The sequence below is a fragment of the Schistocerca serialis genome, chromosome 4, assembly GCF_023864345.2.
Source record: "Schistocerca serialis cubense isolate TAMUIC-IGC-003099 chromosome 4, iqSchSeri2.2, whole genome shotgun sequence".
Classification (NCBI taxonomy): Eukaryota; Metazoa; Arthropoda; class Insecta; order Orthoptera; family Acrididae; genus Schistocerca; species Schistocerca serialis.
The window spans coordinates 751,201,861-751,223,636 of NC_064641.1; the positions used below are offsets into that span (position 1 = coordinate 751,201,861).

Sequence of the window (21,776 nt, forward strand, 5' to 3'; positions counted from 1 at the left end):
CCATAGTTCATCTCAAGTTACGATTTGTTTCATTAACACAATGGATCAGTAATTGCTGACAGATTCTCATATGTTTCAACCTATCCTCTGCATTGAGTTGTTTTGATACCCATTTTGCACAGAATTTACGAAGTTTGAGACTTTTATCCATGATGTCATATACAGAACCCTGACTAATCTGCATCTGCACATAATTTTAAAACTGGGCAACCACAAAAAAATAGTTATACATAATTGCTTGACAATTCATACAGTTAACAGTGTTCTAAAATACATGCGTTGAAACTATTAACATGAAACTGAATAAAATCTCCAATGATCCGCTGTAGACGTATTTGTTCATGTCCATTATAAACCCACACTACCGGTTTTGCAGCTTCTAAGTTGCATCATCTGGTGCCAATATCAGTACAAAATAGTTTTTTTTAATTAATGCTTTGATAATGAGGAATTGCAGTTATCCGAGATATCTTAAAATACATTCAAGTTTAGTCAGTCCGTATGTTATATGTCTGATAATGAGGAATTGCAGTTATCTGAAATACTTTAAAATACATTTAAGTCTAGTCATTCTGTATTTTATATTTCTGATAATTGCTATTCCTCATTATCAAAGCATTACTTACAAAAACTATTTTGTACAGATGTAGGCACCAGAAGATGCAACTTAGAAGTTGTAAAACCGGTTGTGTGGGTTTATAATTGACCTAAATAAATACAGCTACATCGAACCATTGAGCATTTCAATCAGTTTGATCTTAATAGATTTAACAACTTTATTTAAAAAAACTGTTCACTGCATCAACTGTCAAGCAATCATGTACACTGAAGCCCCAAAGAAACTGGTATAGGCATGCGTATTCAAATACAGAGATATTTAAACAGGAAGAATACAGCGCTGCGGGCGGCAACGCCTGTATAAGACAACAAGTGTCTGGCGCAGTTGTTAGATCGGTTACTGCTGCTACAGTGGCAGGTTATCAAGATTTACCTGAGTTCGAACGTGGTGTTACAGTCGGCGCACGAGCGATGGGACACAGCATCTCCGAGGTAGCGATGAAGTGGGAATTTTTCCGTACGATCATTTCACGAGTTTGCCGTGAATATCAGGAATCAGGTAAAACATCAGTCTCCGATATCGCTGCGGCCGGAAAAAGATGCCTTGGTGGTGTAAAAACTTAAGTTTCTAAGTCAATCCGGTCAAAAGTTGCGACTATTTACGTCACATATCTTGATACTTGCAAACTCACTCATCAAAACTTGTAGGGTACTTCCCGTTGACCTGTTATCATGAAATTTGGCAAGGAGCAGGGTTTCACAGTACAAGTAACGCAAAAAATCCGAAAATTGTTAATTTGTCATCGTACCACAAAAAATATTTTTATTATTAGTTGTTATCCAACTGTCTGTCCTTCGGTCTGTTAAGATCCCTCTTTCTCAGGAACGAGTAGAAGTATGAAGTTGAAATTTATGTCACATAGTAAGCTCTACGGTCCCTTTGCGGTGTAAAATATTTAAACTTGCATATTATTGCAGTCAAAGGATAGCCATTTATGTCACATATTTTGATAGCTTTCCAGTATCGATATCGACAACGGACAAGAATCGTCAATATTCTCGATTCTCGGGATGGATGAAGTACCTATATAGATAACTATGTTTGTACGGAACGCTCGGTGCGTCAATCCTACTCACAGTTCTTCAGATTTTTTTTAAATATTGAAAATTAATTTTCTGTGTAAATCCTCTATTGTCGTGATTAAACTCTCTAGATCACTATCAAATTATTTAATACTCGGTTTCGACCACTGCCATCATCAGATATCAACGCCCAGATTAGGCATACGTCTTATACTGATAATGAACACTGTTCTGCAAGTTCTAGGCTTGCAGTAGCCCAAATGGCGTAGTAAATCAAGAAAACTGTCACAGTTATCTAGGTGGTTTACTTTAGAAAATATCACATATTATCAACTCTGCGGCCTTGGCGTGACGAGTGGTACGATGTAAGGTAGCAGATACTCGTTGTGTGCACACAGGCCAGCTGGCGACCTCGGAGGCCCGCGGCAAGAAGAAGAAGGCGGCGATCGTGCTGCCGCTGATCCTCTTCATGAAGCTGAAGGCGCTGCTGATCCCCACGCTGCTGGGAGTGCTGTTCATCAAGAAGCTGCTCGTGCTCGCCGCCGTCTTCCTGCCCGCGCTGCTCCACTACCTCAAGGCCTGCAAGGTACGCGCACCACCCGCCCGCCGCACAGCGCCTCCCGACTATACACTTCACGTCTGTGCTCCGCAGTCCATCTTAAAGCACGTTTTACGAACAACAAGTACAATGAGTTAACTCTAAGTTGGCCGAAGAGCTCCCTAATCCTGAGATAATAGAGGTCGACAGAAGTCGGAAGGCTTCGGCTGGTAGTTATTTACACTACTGGCCATTAAAATTGCTACACCACGAAGATGACGTGCCACAAAAGCCAAATTTAACCGACAGGAAGAAAATGCTGTGATATGCAAATGATTAGCTTTTCAGAGCATTCGCACAACTTTGGCGCCGGTGGCGACACCTACAGCGTGCTGACACGAGGAAAGTTCCCAACCGATTTCTCATACACAAACAGCAGTTGACCGGCGTTGCCTGGTGAAACGTTGTTGTGATGCCTCGTGTATGGAGGAGAAATGCGTACCATCACGTTTCCGACTTTGATAAAGGTCGGATTGTAGCCTATCGCGATTGCGGTTTATCGTATCGCGACATTGCTGCTAACGTTGGTCGAGATCCAATGACTGTTAGCAGAATATGGAATCGGTGCGTTCAGGAGGGTAATACGGAACGCCGTGCTGGATCCCAACGGCCTCGTATCACTAGCAGTCGAGATGACAGGCATCTTATCCGCTTGGCTGTAACGCATCGTGCAACAACGTCTCGATCCCAGAGTCAACAGATGGGGACGTTTGAAAGACAACCACCATCTGCACGAACAGTTCGACGACGTTTGCAGCAGCATGGACTATCAGCTCGGAGACCATGGCTGCCGTTACCCTTGACGCTGCATCACAGACAGGACGGCCTGCGATGGTGTACTCAACGACGAACCTGGGTGCACGAATGGCAGAACGTCATTTTTTCGGATGAATCCAGGTTCTGTTTACAGCATCATGTTGGTCGCATCCGTGATTGGCGACATCGCGGTGAACGCACATTGGAAGCGTGTATTCGTCATTACCATACTGGCGTATCACCCGACGTGATGGTATGGGGTGCCATTGGTTACACGTCTCTGTCATCTCTTGTTCGCATTGACGGCACTTTGAACAGTGGACGTTACATTTCAGATGTGTTACGAGCCGTGGCTCTACCCTTCATTCGATCCCTGCGAAACCCTACATTTCAGCAGGGTAATGCACGACCGCATGTTGCAGGTCCTGTACGGGCCTTTCTGGATACAGAAAATGTTCGACTGCTGCCCTGGCCAGCACATTCTCCAGATCTCTCACCAATTGAAAACGTCTGCTCAATGGTGGCCGAGCAACTGGCTCGACACAATACGCCATCCACTACTCTTGATGAACTGTGGTATCGTGTTGAAGCTGCATGGGCAGCTGTACCTGTACACGCCATCCAAGCTCTGTTTGACTCAATGCCCAAGCGTATCAAGGCTGTTATTACGGCCAAAGATGATTGTTCTGGGTACTGATTTCTCATGATCTATGCACCCAAATTACGTGAAAATGTAATCACATGTCAGTTATAGTACAATATATTTGTCCAATGAATACTCGTTTATCATCTGCATTTCTTCTTGGTGTAGCAATTTTAATGGCCAGTAGTGTAGTTTTTTGTTTGCGGCAAATGACACCCATCTCACAGTACTATTAGAGGTATCCGTAGTTGTCCGCTGTTTTTCTGCCTTGTACTCCACTATATCCACCCCCTTAGCTGAGTGGCCAGCGTGTCCGATTGGCATGCAACGGGCCCGTGTTCGATTCCCAACCAGTTCGCAGATTTTCTCCGCTTGTGGACTGCTTGTTGTGTTGTCTTCATCATTTCGTCATCGACTCGCAAACTGTCTATTGCGGCATCAATTGAAAAGACTTGCAGCTCGGTGGCTGAACCTTCTCAGGTGGATGCCCATGATTATCAGTGATATATGGTCATTTCATTTCATTTCACTTCACTCTATTTTGTACTGTTCCATTTCCTTGTGATTAGCATAAGTAACTGTTGCAGTTAGGACCTTTACTAAATATGTCAGTACATAAGACCGTTTCAGTATCGATTACAAACGACATTTAAACGATTGTTATCACCATGTGGTTCTGTTTTCGAAGAAGCATGAAGCTTACGGTGCGCACAGAAAGAAAATGGGATACCTGCTTAGGGGAGGGCAGTGAGAGATCGCTTGACCTGCGTGAAGAATATCCCCTTCTTAGCTAATGGGGCAGCATGCAATGGCAGTCGGGTGGCGTCGCTAACTGGCGTGGACACGCGCCTGCCTATGAACTCGAATGTACGAAACATTCCTTGCCAGCCCCATCGCTGCCGGTAGATGACGCGCTGTCGTGACAAAATCAGGCCATGCGCCATACTGTCTTCCTCAAACGATTTTACAGAAATTATTCGGTAAAAAAATTAATTTTTTCATTACTGATAGCTCTATATGTCAGCTTCACGATGAAGTGCCCATCATTTCGTTAATGGTCACAATTATTGTGATATTTCGCATTTAAGTACGACATTGCGCATAATTTGAAAAAAATTGCTATGTAAAATAAGGGTCGCTATGCTTTTACGTTTGATGCATGTTACATCACGCACAGCTGTGTATGAAATTTAGCTAACATACTGAATTTTTATTTATACATGCGACGAGGTCTTTATCTATCTTCAGTCTCGAGAAAATCGACTTTATATAGCACACTTAGTTCCAGTCACCACCAATAAAGCTAGAATGACATGTTCATAAAATCCATCACATCTCATAATCGGTTTCAGCTATCGAAACGAGATTTTTGCAGTGATAATACACACAGAGGAACCTATTTTGCCATATGGTTAACATGTAGAATATACTTTTCTAAACTGATACCGTAGAAAATTCAGTGCGTATTTTATTTTTTCAATACAGTACTCTAATTTTTTAAATTCATTGACAGCTAATAAAAAGACAATTTGCTAGTATCAAAATAAATATGAAATTTCTTTTCTTATGTTATTACAAAGCGTCACAATAAGGTTTTCCATAAGCTACTGATCTCCCTAGTTACCTTTCCTTGTTTAATAAGACTCTCTGTTTCACGATTCTGTCGCAGTAGCTTCTGCGCGAAATGTTAGTAAGGTGAATTTTCGTCAATTACACTGTATTTTGGCTAAACAAACAAAATTAACCCTCTCAACAAGAGAAATGCAGACATTATCCATAACTGATAGTACCTCTTCAGATGTAAAAAGATTAACAATTCAGACTAAAGTAAATGGAAAATTCTGTGGAAAATTGGCAGAATATCATAAGCCATAGCATTTTTAGTAGTGAACGACTGGAATGGAAACTTACGTAAGGATTCTCCTCCTGCACTTCAAGGATCTGAGAAAATTGAAAATAATTCATAGCAAATAGCGTGTCATATTTTTCTTCCTATCCTCATCCAGAGTGAAGTGGTGAATTTCTTCACCTTACTTATCTTTTTATGTGTTAATTATAGATGATGTATACTTATAGCCTACACTGATGGAAAACAATCGCATCATCAAAAATAATTACTGTACAGTAATGATATTTTGGAAAATACATTTGTTTAGGTAATACATTTAAGTGCTTAACATTGCAAGATCGCACGTTAAAGTAAACGCGAGATAAGCCATACAGATGCCGGATGCCAGTTTGTGGGATGGAGTTCATGCCTGTTGCAATTGGTTGGTCAGTAGAAGCGCGATTAATGCTGTTTGTGGATGACGCTAGAGATGTCGTCCAATGATGTCACACATGTATTCGATTTGAGACAGATTTGGTGATCTAACAGGGCAAGGCAACTAGTCGACATTCTGCAGAGCATGTTGGGTTACAACAGCGACGTATGGGCGAGCGTTATTCCATTAGGAAACACCCACTCCGAATGCTGTTCATGAATGACAGCACTACAGGTCGAATCATCGGACTTTCGTACAAATTTGCAGACAGGATATGTGGAACAACCACGAGAGAGCTCTAGCAGAACTCTTATGGGACTGACGCGAAATTTGAATAGATTTCGTTTTGCAGATGTGCAAATACGCCTACCAACTTTCTTTTATGTGGCACAACTCTTTCTTGGCAGTCTTAAGGGGATCACAAAATAATTGCTATAATGTTTACATAACCTTTTAATACACAGATAAACAGGCACAAAACTTGTTGTTTCCGCTAGAAAAATGCTGCATTTATGCTGTAGAGCAGAACTAATGCAATAAAACTCTTTCTGAACTCCTAAGCTGTTAAAACACTGTCGACTACCAGAATCGTGTCAGCTGTTCGTTAAAGTCAGTATCACTAATAAATTAAAAGATATTTATAGTTAAAGGAGTCACTACGTCGCTCTGTACAGGGATAGGAATAGTAAGATAGTATGCTAATTGCTGTACTTTTTGATATGTCAAAGATAATTCAAGCGTAGGAAGAAAGTTTCAGTCCCAGCTATTCATTAATAATGATAAACTGGATTACCGGGTTCCCCTCAAAATGTGGCTGAAGTGATGATTTATTTCCGTTTGACTTGGTAACGTTTTCCTCGATAGAAATGCCATCAGTAACGAGTTTATCTTGTTGCCTTTTGTTGCAGTTTTAGCGGAATGTAACCCAGTGTTCTTTTAATAATGAGCAGTTAGTACTGAATCGCACCAAAGTATTTTCTTCCTACACGTCAAACCTCCTGAAACAGTGGTTTATTAAGAGTGTAACTTAGGAGAAGTCAGGTCAATAGCTTATGAAGTAGCGCGTCCTCTATATAGAAACAAGTGTGTTTTCTTCACATATATTGTCGCAAAGCCACACTATTTCTCAGTTCAAAAGCTATCAATGACCCTTGAATACTACAGTATTTCACTGAAAGATTCTGAAGTTTCTCACATGTCGCAGTAGATGAGGAAGTTACACATCATAATCATTAGGCAAAATACACTCAAGAGAGAATGAAACTGAGACACGTGCCTAATATCGTGTAGAGCCACCGCAAGACGCAGAAGCGCCGCGAAACTACGTGGCGTGGACTCAAATAATGTCTGAAGTAGTGCCGGAGGAAACTGATACTATGAATTCTGCATGGCTGTCCACATATCCGGAAGAGTACTCCAACTGTACACTCCCCATACGACTCCAAATGGCTCTGAGCACTATGGGACTTAACATCTAAGGTCATCAGTCCCCTAGAAATTAGAACTACTTAAAACTAACTAACCTAAGGACATCACACATATCCATGCCCGAGGCGGGATTCGAACCTGCGACCGTAGTGGTCACGCAGTTCCAGACTGTAGTGCCTAGAACCGCGCGGCCACGAAGGCCGGCTACAGAGCCTCCACCAGCTTGAACAGTCCCCTGCTGACATGCAGGGTCCATGGATTCATAGGGTTGTCCCCGTAACCGTACACGTCCATCCGCTCGATACAATTTGAAGGAAGACGCGTCCGACCAGACAACATGTTTCCAGTCATCAACAGTCCAGTGTCGGTGTTGACGGGCCCAGCCGAGGCGTAAAGCATTGTGTCGTACAGTCATCAAGGGTACACGAGTGGGCTTTCGGCTCCGAAAGGCCATATCGATGATGTTTCGATGAAAGGTTCGCACGCTGACACAGCAGAAATCTGCAGCAATTTGCGGTAGCGTTGCACTTCTGTCACGTTGAACGATTCTTTTCAGTCGACGTTGGTCCCGTCCTTGCAGGATCTTTTTCCGGCCGCAGAGATGTCGGGGATTTGATGTTTTACTGGATTCCTGATATTCACGGTACACTCGTGAAATAGTCGTACGGGAATATCCCCATTTTATCGCTACCTCGAAGATGCTGTATCCCATCGGTCGTACGGCGACTATAACACCACGTTCAAACTCACTTAAACCTTGATAACATGCCATTGTAGCAGCAGCAACCGATCTAACAACTGTGCCAGACACTTGTTTTCTTATATAGGCGTTGCTGGGCGCAGCGCCATATTCTGCCTGTTTACATATCCCTGTATTTGAATGCAAATGCCTATACCAGTTCCTTTGGCGCTTGAGCGGAATCTCCTCTTTGACTGCTTTGATTCGCCAAAATCTCTTTTCGATATTCCATACCGTTAGAAAATAATGGTTCAAATGGCTCTGAGCACTATGGAACTCAACTTCTGAGGTCATTAGTCTCCTAGAACTTAGAACTAGTTAAACCTAACTAACCTAAGGACATCACAAACATCCATGCCCGACTCAGGATTCGAACCTGCGACCGTAGCGGTCTTGCCGTTCCAGACTGCAGCGCCTTTAACCGCACGGCCACTTCGGCCGGCCATACCGTTAGAAGAGGGACGTTTTGAATATTTCATTCTGGCTTGATCACTAGCGCGCAGGAGCGGAACTTAGTCCGTTACATGAACTTCATTTTCTCAAGAATGAAGAGAAAGACCTCCTATTAAGTATAAAGGAAAAAACAATATGTTAACTAAATTTCATGTGCAGCAATGTAGGATGTAATATGCATCAAGCGAAAATCATAGGACCCATATTTCCCATTCCAAGCTTCCCGAATTTCATACAATGTCTTACTTAAATGCGAAATATCACAGTAACTATGAACATTAACGAAACGATGGGCACTTCACCATGAAGCTAATACAATAAGCCACATACAAGTAGCACAAAAATCATGTTTTTTTTTTTTTTTACCTAATAGAACCTGTAACATAGTTTGAGAAAGACTTCAGTGCTGCATGTAATGGCACTGCTGTACCCTGACTAGTAGGCAACCAGCATTCTCTGTGTGCACCCGCAGGCGCGTATAACTGCGCTGGACAGCGCGTCGAGTCGACACGCAGACTATCAGCAGTGTGTGTGTGCCCGGACTGCTGGAGCCAGGCGTAGACAGTCTCTCCTCCGCCCTCATTCCTCACCCTTTGGCGTTTTATTTGGGGGCCGTGCTTCCTTCCTTTGCTCCCCGTAATTCTCTCTGGCGATCTATCAATTTGCAGTTACTACACTGTAGTCAATTTTGACAAGAATGTGAAGATTACAGACCGGTCCACACGGAAAGACGTGCGAAGAAGTCTGCATACCGCATATCTGCACAGATAAATGACAACGTTGAGAGCCGTCGGAGATAGAATACGTGTGAGATGTGTGGATAAATGGAGGCTTGTAGTGTGATACGACGAGACACAATTTTGTCTCTTTTGTAAATGCTGCAAGACATCAGGCATAAAGACGGCACGATGAGGCATTTAACCTGCAGAGTATAGAGTATGGGGGGTGTAGATGAGCTCGCAGTGTCTGTGTGATGTTTTGCGGACGTCGTTCACAGTATGACTCTCGCCTGTTCATTCTGGTCACCGTGAAGAAGAACAAGGATATTTATTTCAGCATTCTCGATGACCAAGTGTCGCCTTTCTTCTGCATCTTTATGCTGAGTGTCCTGTGGACACTCTCATCTTCCAAGATAATACTCGTCTTGAAAGGCTGTATGCATAAGTTATCCGTTTGATGAACACCAAAGCGCCAAATTGCACCTTGACTGGCCTGCTTATTCACTTGACATTAACCCCATATAAAATGTCTGAAACACTTTAAGTCTGGCAATCACCATCGCCTAAATTTGATAGATCTGAGGGATCTAGTCAACAATCAGTGGCTTCAGCTGTGTGTGTCATACCTGAGGAACGTTGCGGTCTTTCTTCTTCTCCCAACTGAAGCAATTCTCTAACAAAGGAAGGTCACGACATTGGGATCCCAGATTTTCTTGAAACTTTGTACACCCTTAGGAGGCCATTAAGAGAACATAATGTGCAAGTAGTAAGGTGGACTACTCTGTCAATTCAGAGAAAATCTCAAGAGAAGTTTTACGCGTCTGTTATGTAACGTATGAGTCTGTGCGTAGGCGCTGGATCTCAGAGTTCATTGTAGTCAAGTGGGTAGCGTTCGATCTTCGGAAGTCAAATGTATATGAGGCTACGGTTCGACTCCCGCTCAAATTTAACTCTTAATCTTAATTTTTTCTTCATTGCTCATATTATTTAATTTACATGACATTTGAAAGGTAATATAATTAAAAAACCGCTTATATTTACGTGAAGTTTTAGTGAATTTCATGTTATTTGTAATTAAATTTAATTATTAGAACAAACGTATTTATAACTGTCGACAAGTAAATGAAGAAACGCATAGAGTTTTCCTGAATATGTAGCCTGACATGATTTGCGAAATCCCTTATACATGCAATCTGGTTAGGCACCTGGAACTACCGAGCGAGGTGGCGCAGTGGTTAGCACACTGGACTCGCATTCGGGAGGACGACGGTTCAATCCCGCGTTCGGCCATCCTGATTTAGGTTTTCCGTGATTTCCCTAAATCGATCCAGGTAAATGCCGGGATGGTTCCTCTGAAAGGGCACGGCCGACTTCCTTCCTCGTCCTTCCCTAATCCGATGAGACTGATGACCTAGATGTTTAGTCTCTTCCTCCAAAACACCCACCCCCCAGCTCACAGCACCTGGAACTACTTTGCACCTCGACGCTTCGAGCAGCAGACACAGAGGCAGGCCCCTTTTGGCAGTTAACCTGCGTAGCGGTGAGACGTTGATAATCTAGCAAGAACGAATGGTGTAGGTGCAAATTTTTTTGAATATGACAGAATTTTCACCTGTACTACAAAAATGAAAGTTTGAACGGGAACCGAACCATCGTCTCATACACGTGTGTCTACCGAGGCTCGAGCGCTAACCACTTTTTATTATTATTTTTTTAAATATCATTTTGTTCGTTACTGTTCGGTGCGGACGTTCCATGACACCCGTTCAAATTCATCGTCGATGCATTCACTGAGCTTCTTTTATTACCGAGGGCAACTACCATTCTGACCGAACACGCTGAGCTACAGTGCCACCAACCACTTGACCACCATGGACTCTAGCATCAAGCACTTACGGTCAGATATATCAGTTACATACACTCCTGGAAATGGAAAAAAGAACACATTGACGCCGGTGTGTCAGACCCACCATACTTGCTCCGGACACTGCGAGAGGGCTGTACAAGCAATGATCACACGCACGGCACAGCGGACACACCAGGAACCGCGGTGTTGGCCGTCGAATGGCGCTAGCTGCGCAGCATTTGTGCACCGCCACCGTCAGTGTCAGCAAGTTTGCCGTGGCATACGGAGCTCCATCGCAGTCTTTAACACTGGTAGCATGCCGCGACAGCGTGGACTTGAACCGTATGTGCAGTTGACGGACTTTGAGCGAGGGCGTATAGTGGGCATGCGGGAGGCCGGGTGGACGTACCGCCGAATTGCTCAACACGTGGGGCGTGAGGTCTCCACAGTACATCGATGTTGTCGCCAGTGGTCGGCGGAAGGTGCACGTGCCCGTCGACCTGGGACCGGACCGCAGCGACGCACGGATGCACGCCAAGACCATAGGATCCTACGCAGTGCCGTAGGGGACCGCACCGCCACTTCCCAGCAAATTAGGGACACTGTTGCTCCTGGGGTATCGGCGAGGACCATTCGCAACCGTCTCCATGAAGCTGGGCTACGGTCCCGCACACCGTTAGGCCGTCTTCCGCTCAGGCCCCAACATCGTGCAGCCCGCCTCCAGTGGTGTCGCGACAGGCGTGAATGGAGGGACGAATGGAGACGTGTCGGCTTCAGCGATGAGAGTCGCTTCTGCCTTGGTGCCAATGATGGTCGTATGCGTGTTTGGCGCCGTGCAGGTGAGCGCCACAATCAGGACTGCATACGACCGAGGCACACAGGGCCAACACCCGGCATCATGGTGCGGGGAGCGATCTCCTACACTGGCCGTACACCACTGGTGATCGTCGAGGGGACACTGAATAGTGCACGGTACATCGAAACCGTCATCGAACCCATCGTTCTACCATTCCTAGACCGGCAAGGGAACTTGCTGTTCCAACAGGACAATGCACGTCCGCATGTATCCCGTGCCACCCAACGTGCCCTAGAAGGTGTAAGTCAACTACCCTGGCCAGCAAGATCTCCGGATCTGTCCCCCATTGAGCATGTTTGGGACTGGATGAAGCGTCGTCTCACGCGGTCTGCACGTCCAGCACGAACGCTGGTCCAACTGAGGCGCCAGGTGGAAATGGCATGGCAAGCCGTTCCACAGGACTACATCCAGCATCTCTACGATCGTCTCCATTGGAGAATAGCAGCCTGCATTGCTGCGAAAGGTGGATATACACTGTACTAGTGCCGACATTGTGCATGCTCTGTTGCCTGTGTCTATGTGCCTGTGGTTCTGTCAGTGTGATCATGTGATGTATCTGACCCCAGGAATGTGTCAATAAAGTTTCCCCTTCCTGGGACAATGAATTCACGGTGTTCTTATTTCAATTTCCAGGAGTGTAGTAGACGCGTAAATTCTTCCATTCCATCTGTGGCATGAATCAGAAAACCAGTATTTAATAGTATTAGTTGAAAACAGTCTTGGTTGCAATTTTTAGTTTTTTTTATTTGTCAACTACACGTTTCACCTTATTTAGGCTTCTTCAGGCTGATCTTAATTTGGTATTTCTTATGCCAACTAGCTCTGCAGATGATGAAGAAATTGATGAAATGTATGACGAGATAAAAGAAATTATTCAGGTAGTGAAGGGAGACGAAAATTTAATAGTCATGGGTGACTGGAATTCGTCAGTAGGAAAAGGGAGAGAAGGAAACATAGTAGGTGAATATGGATTGGGGGGAAGAAATGAAAGAGGAAGCCGCCTTGTAGAATTTTGCACAGAGCATAACTTAATCATAGCTAAAACTTGGTTCAAGAATCATGAAAGAAGGTTGTATACCTGGTACAATCCTGGAGATACTAAAAGGTATCAGATAGATTACACAATGGTAAGACAGAGATTTAGGAACCAGGTTTTAAATTGTAAGACATTTCCAGGGGCAAATGTGGATTCTGACCAGAATCTATTGGTTATGAACTGCAGATTGAAACTGAAGAAACTGCAAAAAGGTGGGAATTTAAAGGAGATGGGATCTGGATAAACTGAAAGAACCAGAGGTTGTACAGAGTTTCAGGGAGAGCATAAGGGAACAATTGACAGGAATGGGGGAAAGAAATACAGTAGAAGAAGAATGGGTAGCTCTGAGGGATGAAGTAGTGAAGGCAGCAGAGGATCAAGTAGGTAAAAAGACGAGGGCTAATAGAAATCCTTGGGTAACAGAAGAAACATTGAATTTAATTGATGAAAGGAGAAAATATAAAAATGCAGTAAATGAAGCAGGCAAAAAGGAATACAAACGTATCAAAAATGAGATCGACAGGAAGTGCAAAATGGCTAAGCAGGGATGGCTAGAGGACAAATGTAAGGATGTAGAGACTTGTCTCACTAGGGGTAAGATAGATACTGCCTACAGGAAAATTAAAGAGACCTTTAGAGAGAAGAGAACCACTTGTATGAATATCAAGAGCTCAGATGGCAACCCAGTTCTAAGCAAAGAAGAGAAGGCGGAAAGGTGGAAGAAGTATATAGAGGGTTTATACAAGGGCGATGTACTTGAGGACAATATTATGGAAATGGAAGAGGATGTAGATGAAGATAAAATGGGAGATAAGATACTGCGTGAAGAGTTTGACAGAGCACTGAAAGACCTGAGTCGAAACAAGGCCCCGGGAGTAGACAACATTCCATTAGAACTACTGATGGCCTTGGGAGAGCCAGTCATGACAAACTGTACCATCTGGTGAGCAAGATGTATGAGACAGGCGAAATACCCACAGACTTCAAGAAGAATATAATTATTCCAATCCCAAAGAAAGCAGGTGTTGACAGATGTGAAAATTACCGAACTATCAGTTTAATAAGTCACAGCTGCAAAATACTAACGCGAATTCTTTACAGACGAATGGAAAAACTGGTAGAAGCGGACCTAGGGGAAGATCAGTTTGGATTCCGTAGAAATGTTGGAACACGTGAGGCAATACTAACCTTACGACTTATCTTAGAAGAAAGATTAAGAAAAGGCAAACCTACGTTTCTATCATTTGTAGACTTAGAGAAAGCTTTTGACAACGTTAACTGCAATACTCTCTTCCAAATTCTGAAGGTGGCAGGGGTAAAATACAGGGAGCGAAAGGCTATTTACAATTTGTACAGAAACCAGATGGCACTTATAAGAGTCGAGGGGCATGAAAGGGAAGCAGTGGTTGGGAAGGGAGTGAGACAGGGTTGTAGCCTCTCCCCGATGTTATTCAATCTGTATATTGAGCAAGCAGTAAAGGAAACAAAAGAAAAATTCGGAGTAGGTATTAAAATCCATGGAGAAGAAATAAAAACTTTGAGGTTCGCCGATGACATTGTAATTCTGTCAGAGACAGCAAAGGACTTGGAAGAGCAGTTGAACGGAATGGACAGTGTCTTGAAAGGAGGATATAAGATGAACATCAACGAAAGCAAAACGAGGATAATGGAATGTAGTCAAATTAAATCGGGTGATGCTGAGGGGATTAGATTAGGAAATGAGACACTTAAAGTAGTAAAGGAGTTTTGCTATTTAGGGAGTAAAATAACTGATGATGGTCGAAGTAGAGAGGATATAAAATGTAGACTGGCAATGGCAAGGAAAGCGTTTCTGAAGAAGAGAAATTTGTTAACATCGAGTATAGATTTAAGTGTCAGGAAGTCGTTTCTGAAAGTGTTTGTGTGGTGTGTAGCCATGTATGGAAGTGAAACATGGACGATAACCAATTTGGACAAGAAGAGAATAGAAGCTTTCGAAATGTGGTGCTACAGAAGAATGCTGAAGATAAGGTGGGTAGATCACATAACTAATGAGGAGATATTGAATAGGATTGGGGAGAAGAGAAGTTTGTGGCACAACTTGACTAGAAGAAGGGATCGGTTGGTAGGACATGTTTTGAGGCATCAAGGGATCACAAATTTAACATTGGAGGGCAGCGTGGAGGGTAAAAATCGTAGAGGAAGACCAAGAGATCAATACACTAAGCAGATTCAGAAGGATGTAGGTTGCAGTAGGTACTGGGAGATGAAGAAGCTTGCACAGGATAGAGTAGCATGGAAAGCTGCATCCAACCAGTCTCAGGACTGAAGACCACAACAACAACAACATATGGCGATCCTTTAGACAGTGTAGCTAAAGGATATCGTCGAGTACATCAGGCCAACATCGCCTTCGTTAACCTCAGTAAACATTTTCTAGATGGACATGAGTGACTCCAAGACATGCATAATGCGTACACGTTCGCAGGAGCAAATAATAGAAATACTGACGTTAACGAAGGCGATGTTGGCCTGATGTACTCGACGATACCCTTTAGTTACACTGTCTAAAGGATGTCCGAAGAAATACTAAATTAAGGACAGCCTGAAGATGCCTAACGAAAGTGAAACGCGCAGCTGATAAATAAAAAAAAATTGCAACAAAGACTGTTTTCAACTAATACTATAGACGCGTAAAGTTTCTCTTGTGATTTTATCGGAATTGACAGAGGTGTAAGGTGCAATCACCTTACTACCAGCACATTATGTTGTTTTAATGGCCGACTACAGGTGCAGAACCTTTGAAGTAAATCCGTGATCCAACGTCGTGACCTCCCCTTGTAAGCTAGAGGCGACGTTAATCGGCATTAGCGTGATATCTTCCAGAGATGACTTTTTGTCTGATGGGCTTATTATCTGTAACCATAAGCAGGAAAAACAAATTAGCATTGTATCGGAGCCTATAACAACGTGTATGGATTTATTGCTCCCTAACTGGCTGGCTCTGAGCACTGTGGGACTTAACTGCTGAGGTCATCAGTCCCCTAGAACTTAGAACTACTTAAACCTAACTAACCTAAGAACATCACACACATCCATGCCCGAGGCAGGATTCGAACCTGCGACCGTAGCGGTCACGCGGTTCCAGACTGTAGCGCCTAGAACCGCACGGCCACTCCGACCGGCATGCTCCCCAACTATTAGCACGTACCATAGTACAGGGTGTCCGAAAAGTCTTTCCCTGATTACATAAATTGATAACTCAGGCTAGAAGTAAGATACAAAACATGAAACTGGTGTCTAATTGTTTACAAACTATCAAACTTTTTTTCACACATCAGTAAACTACCACATGAGCACCCTTGGTAGCACGTAGCACATCTAGGCGATTTGCAATTTCCGGTAAACGTGTTCGGTAGGCCTCGTTCTTGACATAACCCCATAAGAAGAAGTCTAATGGGTTTATGTCAGGAGAGCGTGGAGGTCAAACCGTTGGCCCATCACGACCAATCCATCGCCAAGGAAAGGTCATATCGGACGTCCAAACCCCAATGAGGCGGTGCACCGTCTTGCTGAAACAAGTCATTGGGGTGATACTGAAGCAGCTGAGGAACAGCATACAGTTGCAACATGTCCAGATACACTGCAGATGTAATGGTAGCCTCAGCGAAGAAGAATGGCCCGATAATTCGATCGTGCAAAAGCGCGCACCAAACATTCACCTTTGGACTGCCTCTGGTGCACTCCATGACCTCGCCAGGGGGTTGTGAACCCCAAATGTGCACATTATGGCGATTCACTACTCCACTGACAAATAAGGTCGCTTCGTCGGAAAAGGCAATTCGTCTGAGATAACCATCATCGTTCTCAATACGCGATAGCATTTCGACTGCAAAGTCATACCGACGTGTACTGTCATTGGGCAACAAGGCCTGAACGATTTGCACTTTGTATGCACGAAACAATAAACGTTTGTGTAAAATGTCATGGAGAGAGCTTTTTGGCATCTGTAATCCACGTGAGGCCCTGCGCACCGATTTCTTCGGACTTCGCAGAAAAGACTGCCTTACAGCTTCCACCCTGTCTGCTGAGGTTCTTGGTCGACCAGACCTCGGAAGGCCAGCAACCGATCCTGTGTTCTTGAACCTCTCATACCAGGCTTTAATGCTCTTAACATCAGGTGGATTCCTTCCAAATGTTGTCTGGAAGTGTCTCTGCACTGTGGTTGGTGATCGTGTCTCATGGTACCACAGGACACACTGTGCCTTCTCCTGATTGGTTAACATGGCTTCTCGGGCATTGCACCTCATCCACTACTTACGTACTGCGAACCTAAAACAGAAAGAAACTTTGATAGTTGTAAACAATTCGACACAAGTTTTATATTTGTATCTTACTTCTAGCCTGAGTTATCAATTTATGTAATCAGGTAAAGATTTTTCGGACACCCTGTATTAAAATGTGACAGCGGCTGACGGCGCACTTTGCACTTTGGCAGATGCCGTACCACCACCACCACGCAGTGGCGTACCATGTGCCGCACGGCGACTGGTCGTCCAGCGGCGCCGACCACTCGGCCACTGGGGTGGACGGCCCCACGGGCTACGGCGGGAGCGGGGGCCACTATGCCTCTCGTAAGCACCTGGCGGGCGGCCGGCGCTCCGCCCTGCGTCGCCAGAGGTACTGACTGCCACACAGGTACTGTATCGCACCGCCCACTGCACCTACACTGTGTTTCTTCATGTGTTTGATCAGCTCTCCACTCCAGTCCATCCTATAGAAGCTACTGAATTTCTAAATAACCACTACAGCCTACGCGGATTTGAACCTGCTTCCAGCACTCAGGCCTTGGTCTCCCTCTACAATTTGTTACCCCCACCCTCCACACTTTACGCTACAATGGCATTGTAGCGAGAAGGAAGTACTTCTCTGGGCTGTATCACTAACCTGGTGTCTTGCTCCTTCGGTTAAGTCCCTCGTAGCACAGTAGTAGCGCTCAATCGCCAGGTTCCATGTAGGTGGTGATCCTGCTGAAGTGGAGTGGTTAGGGATGCCAGCTGTTAATTGTCAACAGCGTTTGGACTATAACTGTTTTAATAGAGAAATTGCTTTGTCACACACGTCACAGAATCAGCATTTACAATATGGCGGCTCTGGACTACACTGTTATTTCGACACTTTTTATTATTATTATTTATTTTATGGTCTTCATTGGACCACTCTAGTCAAAAATACAAAGTTGTAAACAAGTTGTTACACAGGGATACAATTTGTCTCAACAATAACTTAATATGATATTTAGGTAATATAATTATTAGAGTCTACTCTTATATGAAAGGTGTTTTGCTCATCTGTCTGCCCAATATTTCTTCATTCTTTCAGATATTTTCTTTCTTCCTTCATCTGAGACCACTCTTCCTGTACTAATTTTATTGATTTTCATTTGTAGTCTGGTTTGTGGGTCTTGCAGTATCCTGGTATTCTCTGTCTTGTTTTTTAGGTCATCTACTGTAATTTGGAGTTCTTTTATATCTTCCTTAATTTCTGCGATCCATTTAATGTCGCTCTTGCTATTCCACAATTATTGTACTCTTTTTTTACTAATTCTGTTTTCTGGAGTTCTCATCAGATGTCCAACGAATGAAATGCGTTTCTTCCTGGTCGTGCTCATGACTGGTTCTATTTTCTTATATTCTGTTTCATTTGATGCTGTTCTCCAATGTCCATTTATTTTATATTGTTTATTTATATATGTCCTAGTTATTCTTCTTTCTGTCTTTAGTATTCTGTCAATTTCTGCTGTGTTAGTTGTTTTGAAAATAGTTTCAGCTGCATACGTTATTTCTGGTTGTGTAACTGTTTAATAGTGTTTTAATTTTGCATCACTAGATAGGCTTTTTTTGTTGTATGTAGTTTTGGTAATGTAATTTGCGTAGTTCAATTTTTTTATTCTGTTCTGCCATGATGGCTTCTCATTTAGATTGTATGGTATTATTTCGCCTAAATATTTAAATTTGTCGACAATTTTGATTTCCTGTTTTCCTATTGTAATTTTGTTTGCAAGTGGTGGATCAGTTAGCATAATCTCCGTTTTTTTTTCAAATGATATTCTAAGGCCTAATTTCTCTGCTATTTCTTGTAGTGATTTCAATTGTTTCCTGGCTTTTTGAACGGCGTTGGCTAGGAGAGCAAGATCATCAGCGAATCCCAGGCAGTTTAAGCTAATATCATCTTTTGCACTTCCAATGCTTATCATCTTTGGATTGTCCTTGTACCATTCTCTCATTATGTATTCCAGTGTCCAGTTGAACAGTAATGGTGATAGGCAGTCACCTTCTCTTAAGCCTGTTTTTATGAGGAATGGTTTCGAAATTTCTCATCTAAACTTCACTTTTGATTTGGTGTTGGTTAGAGTGAGTTGCATTATTTCAATTAGTTTTGGATGGAGTCCTAGATTTCTTAAAATTTTTGATACTGAAGGTCTGTGGAGACAGTCATATGCCTTCTTAAACTCTACAAATGTTATTGCCAGAGGTTTGTTCCGTTTCTTGTAGTATGCCATAATCAATTTTAAACTAATTATCTGCTCTGCACAGCTTCTTCATGGTCTGAAAACTCCCTGATATTTCCCTAACTCCTGTTCTAATTGCTCCTTGATTCTTTCATATAGGATCTTGGATAGAATTTTGTATGTGCAATCTAGGAGAGAGATTCCTGTCTAGTTGTCTGGGTTGCTCTTATCTCCCTTTTCGTATAGTGGGTGGGTGACAGCTGTGGTCCAATGTTCGGGGAATCGTTCTGTTACCCAAATTTTTGTTAGAGCCATGTGTAAGGAGGTCTTGACTGCGTCACTTGCATATTTCCACATTTCAACAAAAACCTGATCTTCTCCACATGCTTTATAATTTTTTTGTTCTTTAAGAATTTGTTCTACTTCTTGGTAAGTTTGAGGGTCTAGTTTGTTACGTTTGGTTTTTATTGGGGTATTTATGTTGATTTGTAAGGGCTCTTTGGGTTCCTCGTTATTCAGAAGTTTGTTAAATGCTTTTCCCATGATTTTTGCATTTTCCTTGTTACTCTGTCATTCTTTCGACCCTTTACACACATTAATACCATTTTATGACTATACATAATGATAGACACTGCCCACTACACGTGGCGTTCTTATAACTAATAACTTCACTTTATACCTTGTTTAACATCTGAAATATGCACCCGCGACCGTTTGTTTGGAGCCGCTCCGGTTACTGGATCGTGCATTTTGAATGGCTCCTCGCGACTAACTTGCCCTGTCTTCCCGAAGGACAAGAGAGACCACCTCACACACGCGCACTCACACACACACACACACACACACACACACACACATATATATATATATATATATATATATATATATATATATATATATATATATATACACTCCTGGAAATTGAAATAAGAACACCGTGAATTCATTGTCCCAGGAAGGGGAAACTTTATTGACACATTCCTGGGGTCAGATACATCACATGATCACACTGACAGAACCACAGGCACATAGACACAGGCAACAGAGCATGCACAATGTCGGCACTAGTACAGTGTATGTCCACCTTTCGCAGCAATGCAGGCTGCTATTCTCCCATGGAGACGATCGTAGAGATGCTGGATGTAGTCCTGTGGAACGGCTTGCCATGCCATTTCCACCTGGCGCCTCAGTTGGACCAGCGTTCGTGCTGGACGTGCAGACCGCGTGAGACGACGCTTCATCCAGTCCCAAACATGCTCAATGGGGGACAGATCCGGAGATCTTGCTGGCCAGGGTAGTTGACTTACACCTTCTAGAGCACGTTCGGTGGCACGGGATACATGCGGACGTGCATTGTCCTGTTGGAACAGCAAGTTCCCTTGTCGGTCTAGGAATGGTAGAACGATGGGTTCGATGACGGTTTCGATGTACCGTGCACTATTCAGTGTCCCCTCGACGATCACCAGTGGTGTACGGCCAGTGTAGGAGATCGCTCCCCACACCATGATGCCGGGTGTTGGCCCTGTGTGCCTCGGTCGTATGCAGTCCTGATTGTGGCGCTCACCTGCACGGCGCCAAACACGCATACGACCATCATTGGCACCAAGGCAGAAGCGACTCTCATCGCTGAAGCCGACACGTCTCCATTCGTCCCTCCATTCACGCCTGTCGCGACACCACTGGAGGCGGGCTGCACGATGTTGGGGCGTGAGCGGAAGACGGCCTAACGGTGTGCGGGACCGTAGCCCAGCTTCATGGAGACGGTTGCGAATGGTCCTCGCCGATACCCTAGGAGCAACAGTGTCCCTAATTTGCTGGGAAGTGGCGGTGCGGTCCCCTACGGCACTGCGTAGGATCCTACGGTCTTGGCGTGCATCCGTGCGTCGCTGCGGTCCGGTCCCAGGTCGACGGGCACGTGCACCTTCCGCCGACCACTGGCGACAACATCGATGTACTGTGGAGACCTCACGCCCCACGTGTTGAGCAATTCGGCGGTACGTCCACCCGGCCTCCCGCATGCCCACTATACGCCCTCGCTCAAAGTCCTTCACCTGCACATACGGTTCACGTCCACGGTGTCGCGGCATGCTACCAGTGTTAAAGACTGCGATGGAGCTCCGTATGCCACGGCAAACTGGCTGACACTGACGGCGGCGGTGCACAAATGCTGCGCAGCTAGCGCCATTCGACGGCCAACACCGCGGTTCCTGGTGTGTCCGCTGTGCCGTGCGTGTGATCATTGCTTGTACAGCCCTCTCGCAGTGTCCGGAGCCAGTATGGTGGGTCTGACACATCAGTGTCAATGTG

The 21,776-nt window shown here is 44.1% G+C and overlaps 1 protein-coding gene across 1 annotated transcript in view; it reads left to right on the plus strand.

Annotated features, from left to right (window-relative positions):
* LOC126474743 (uncharacterized) overlaps window positions 1–21,776 on the plus strand; it is a 92,767-nt gene that overhangs the window by 58,426 nt on the left and 12,565 nt on the right. Inside the window, exons 3-4 of the mRNA XM_050102220.1 lie at window positions 2,040–2,227; window positions 17,457–17,656. Coding sequence (XP_049958177.1) covers window positions 2,040–2,227; window positions 17,457–17,645 — 377 coding nt within the window. The 3' untranslated portion in view covers window positions 17,646–17,656. The remainder of the gene's footprint in view (window positions 1–2,039; window positions 2,228–17,456; window positions 17,657–21,776) is intronic.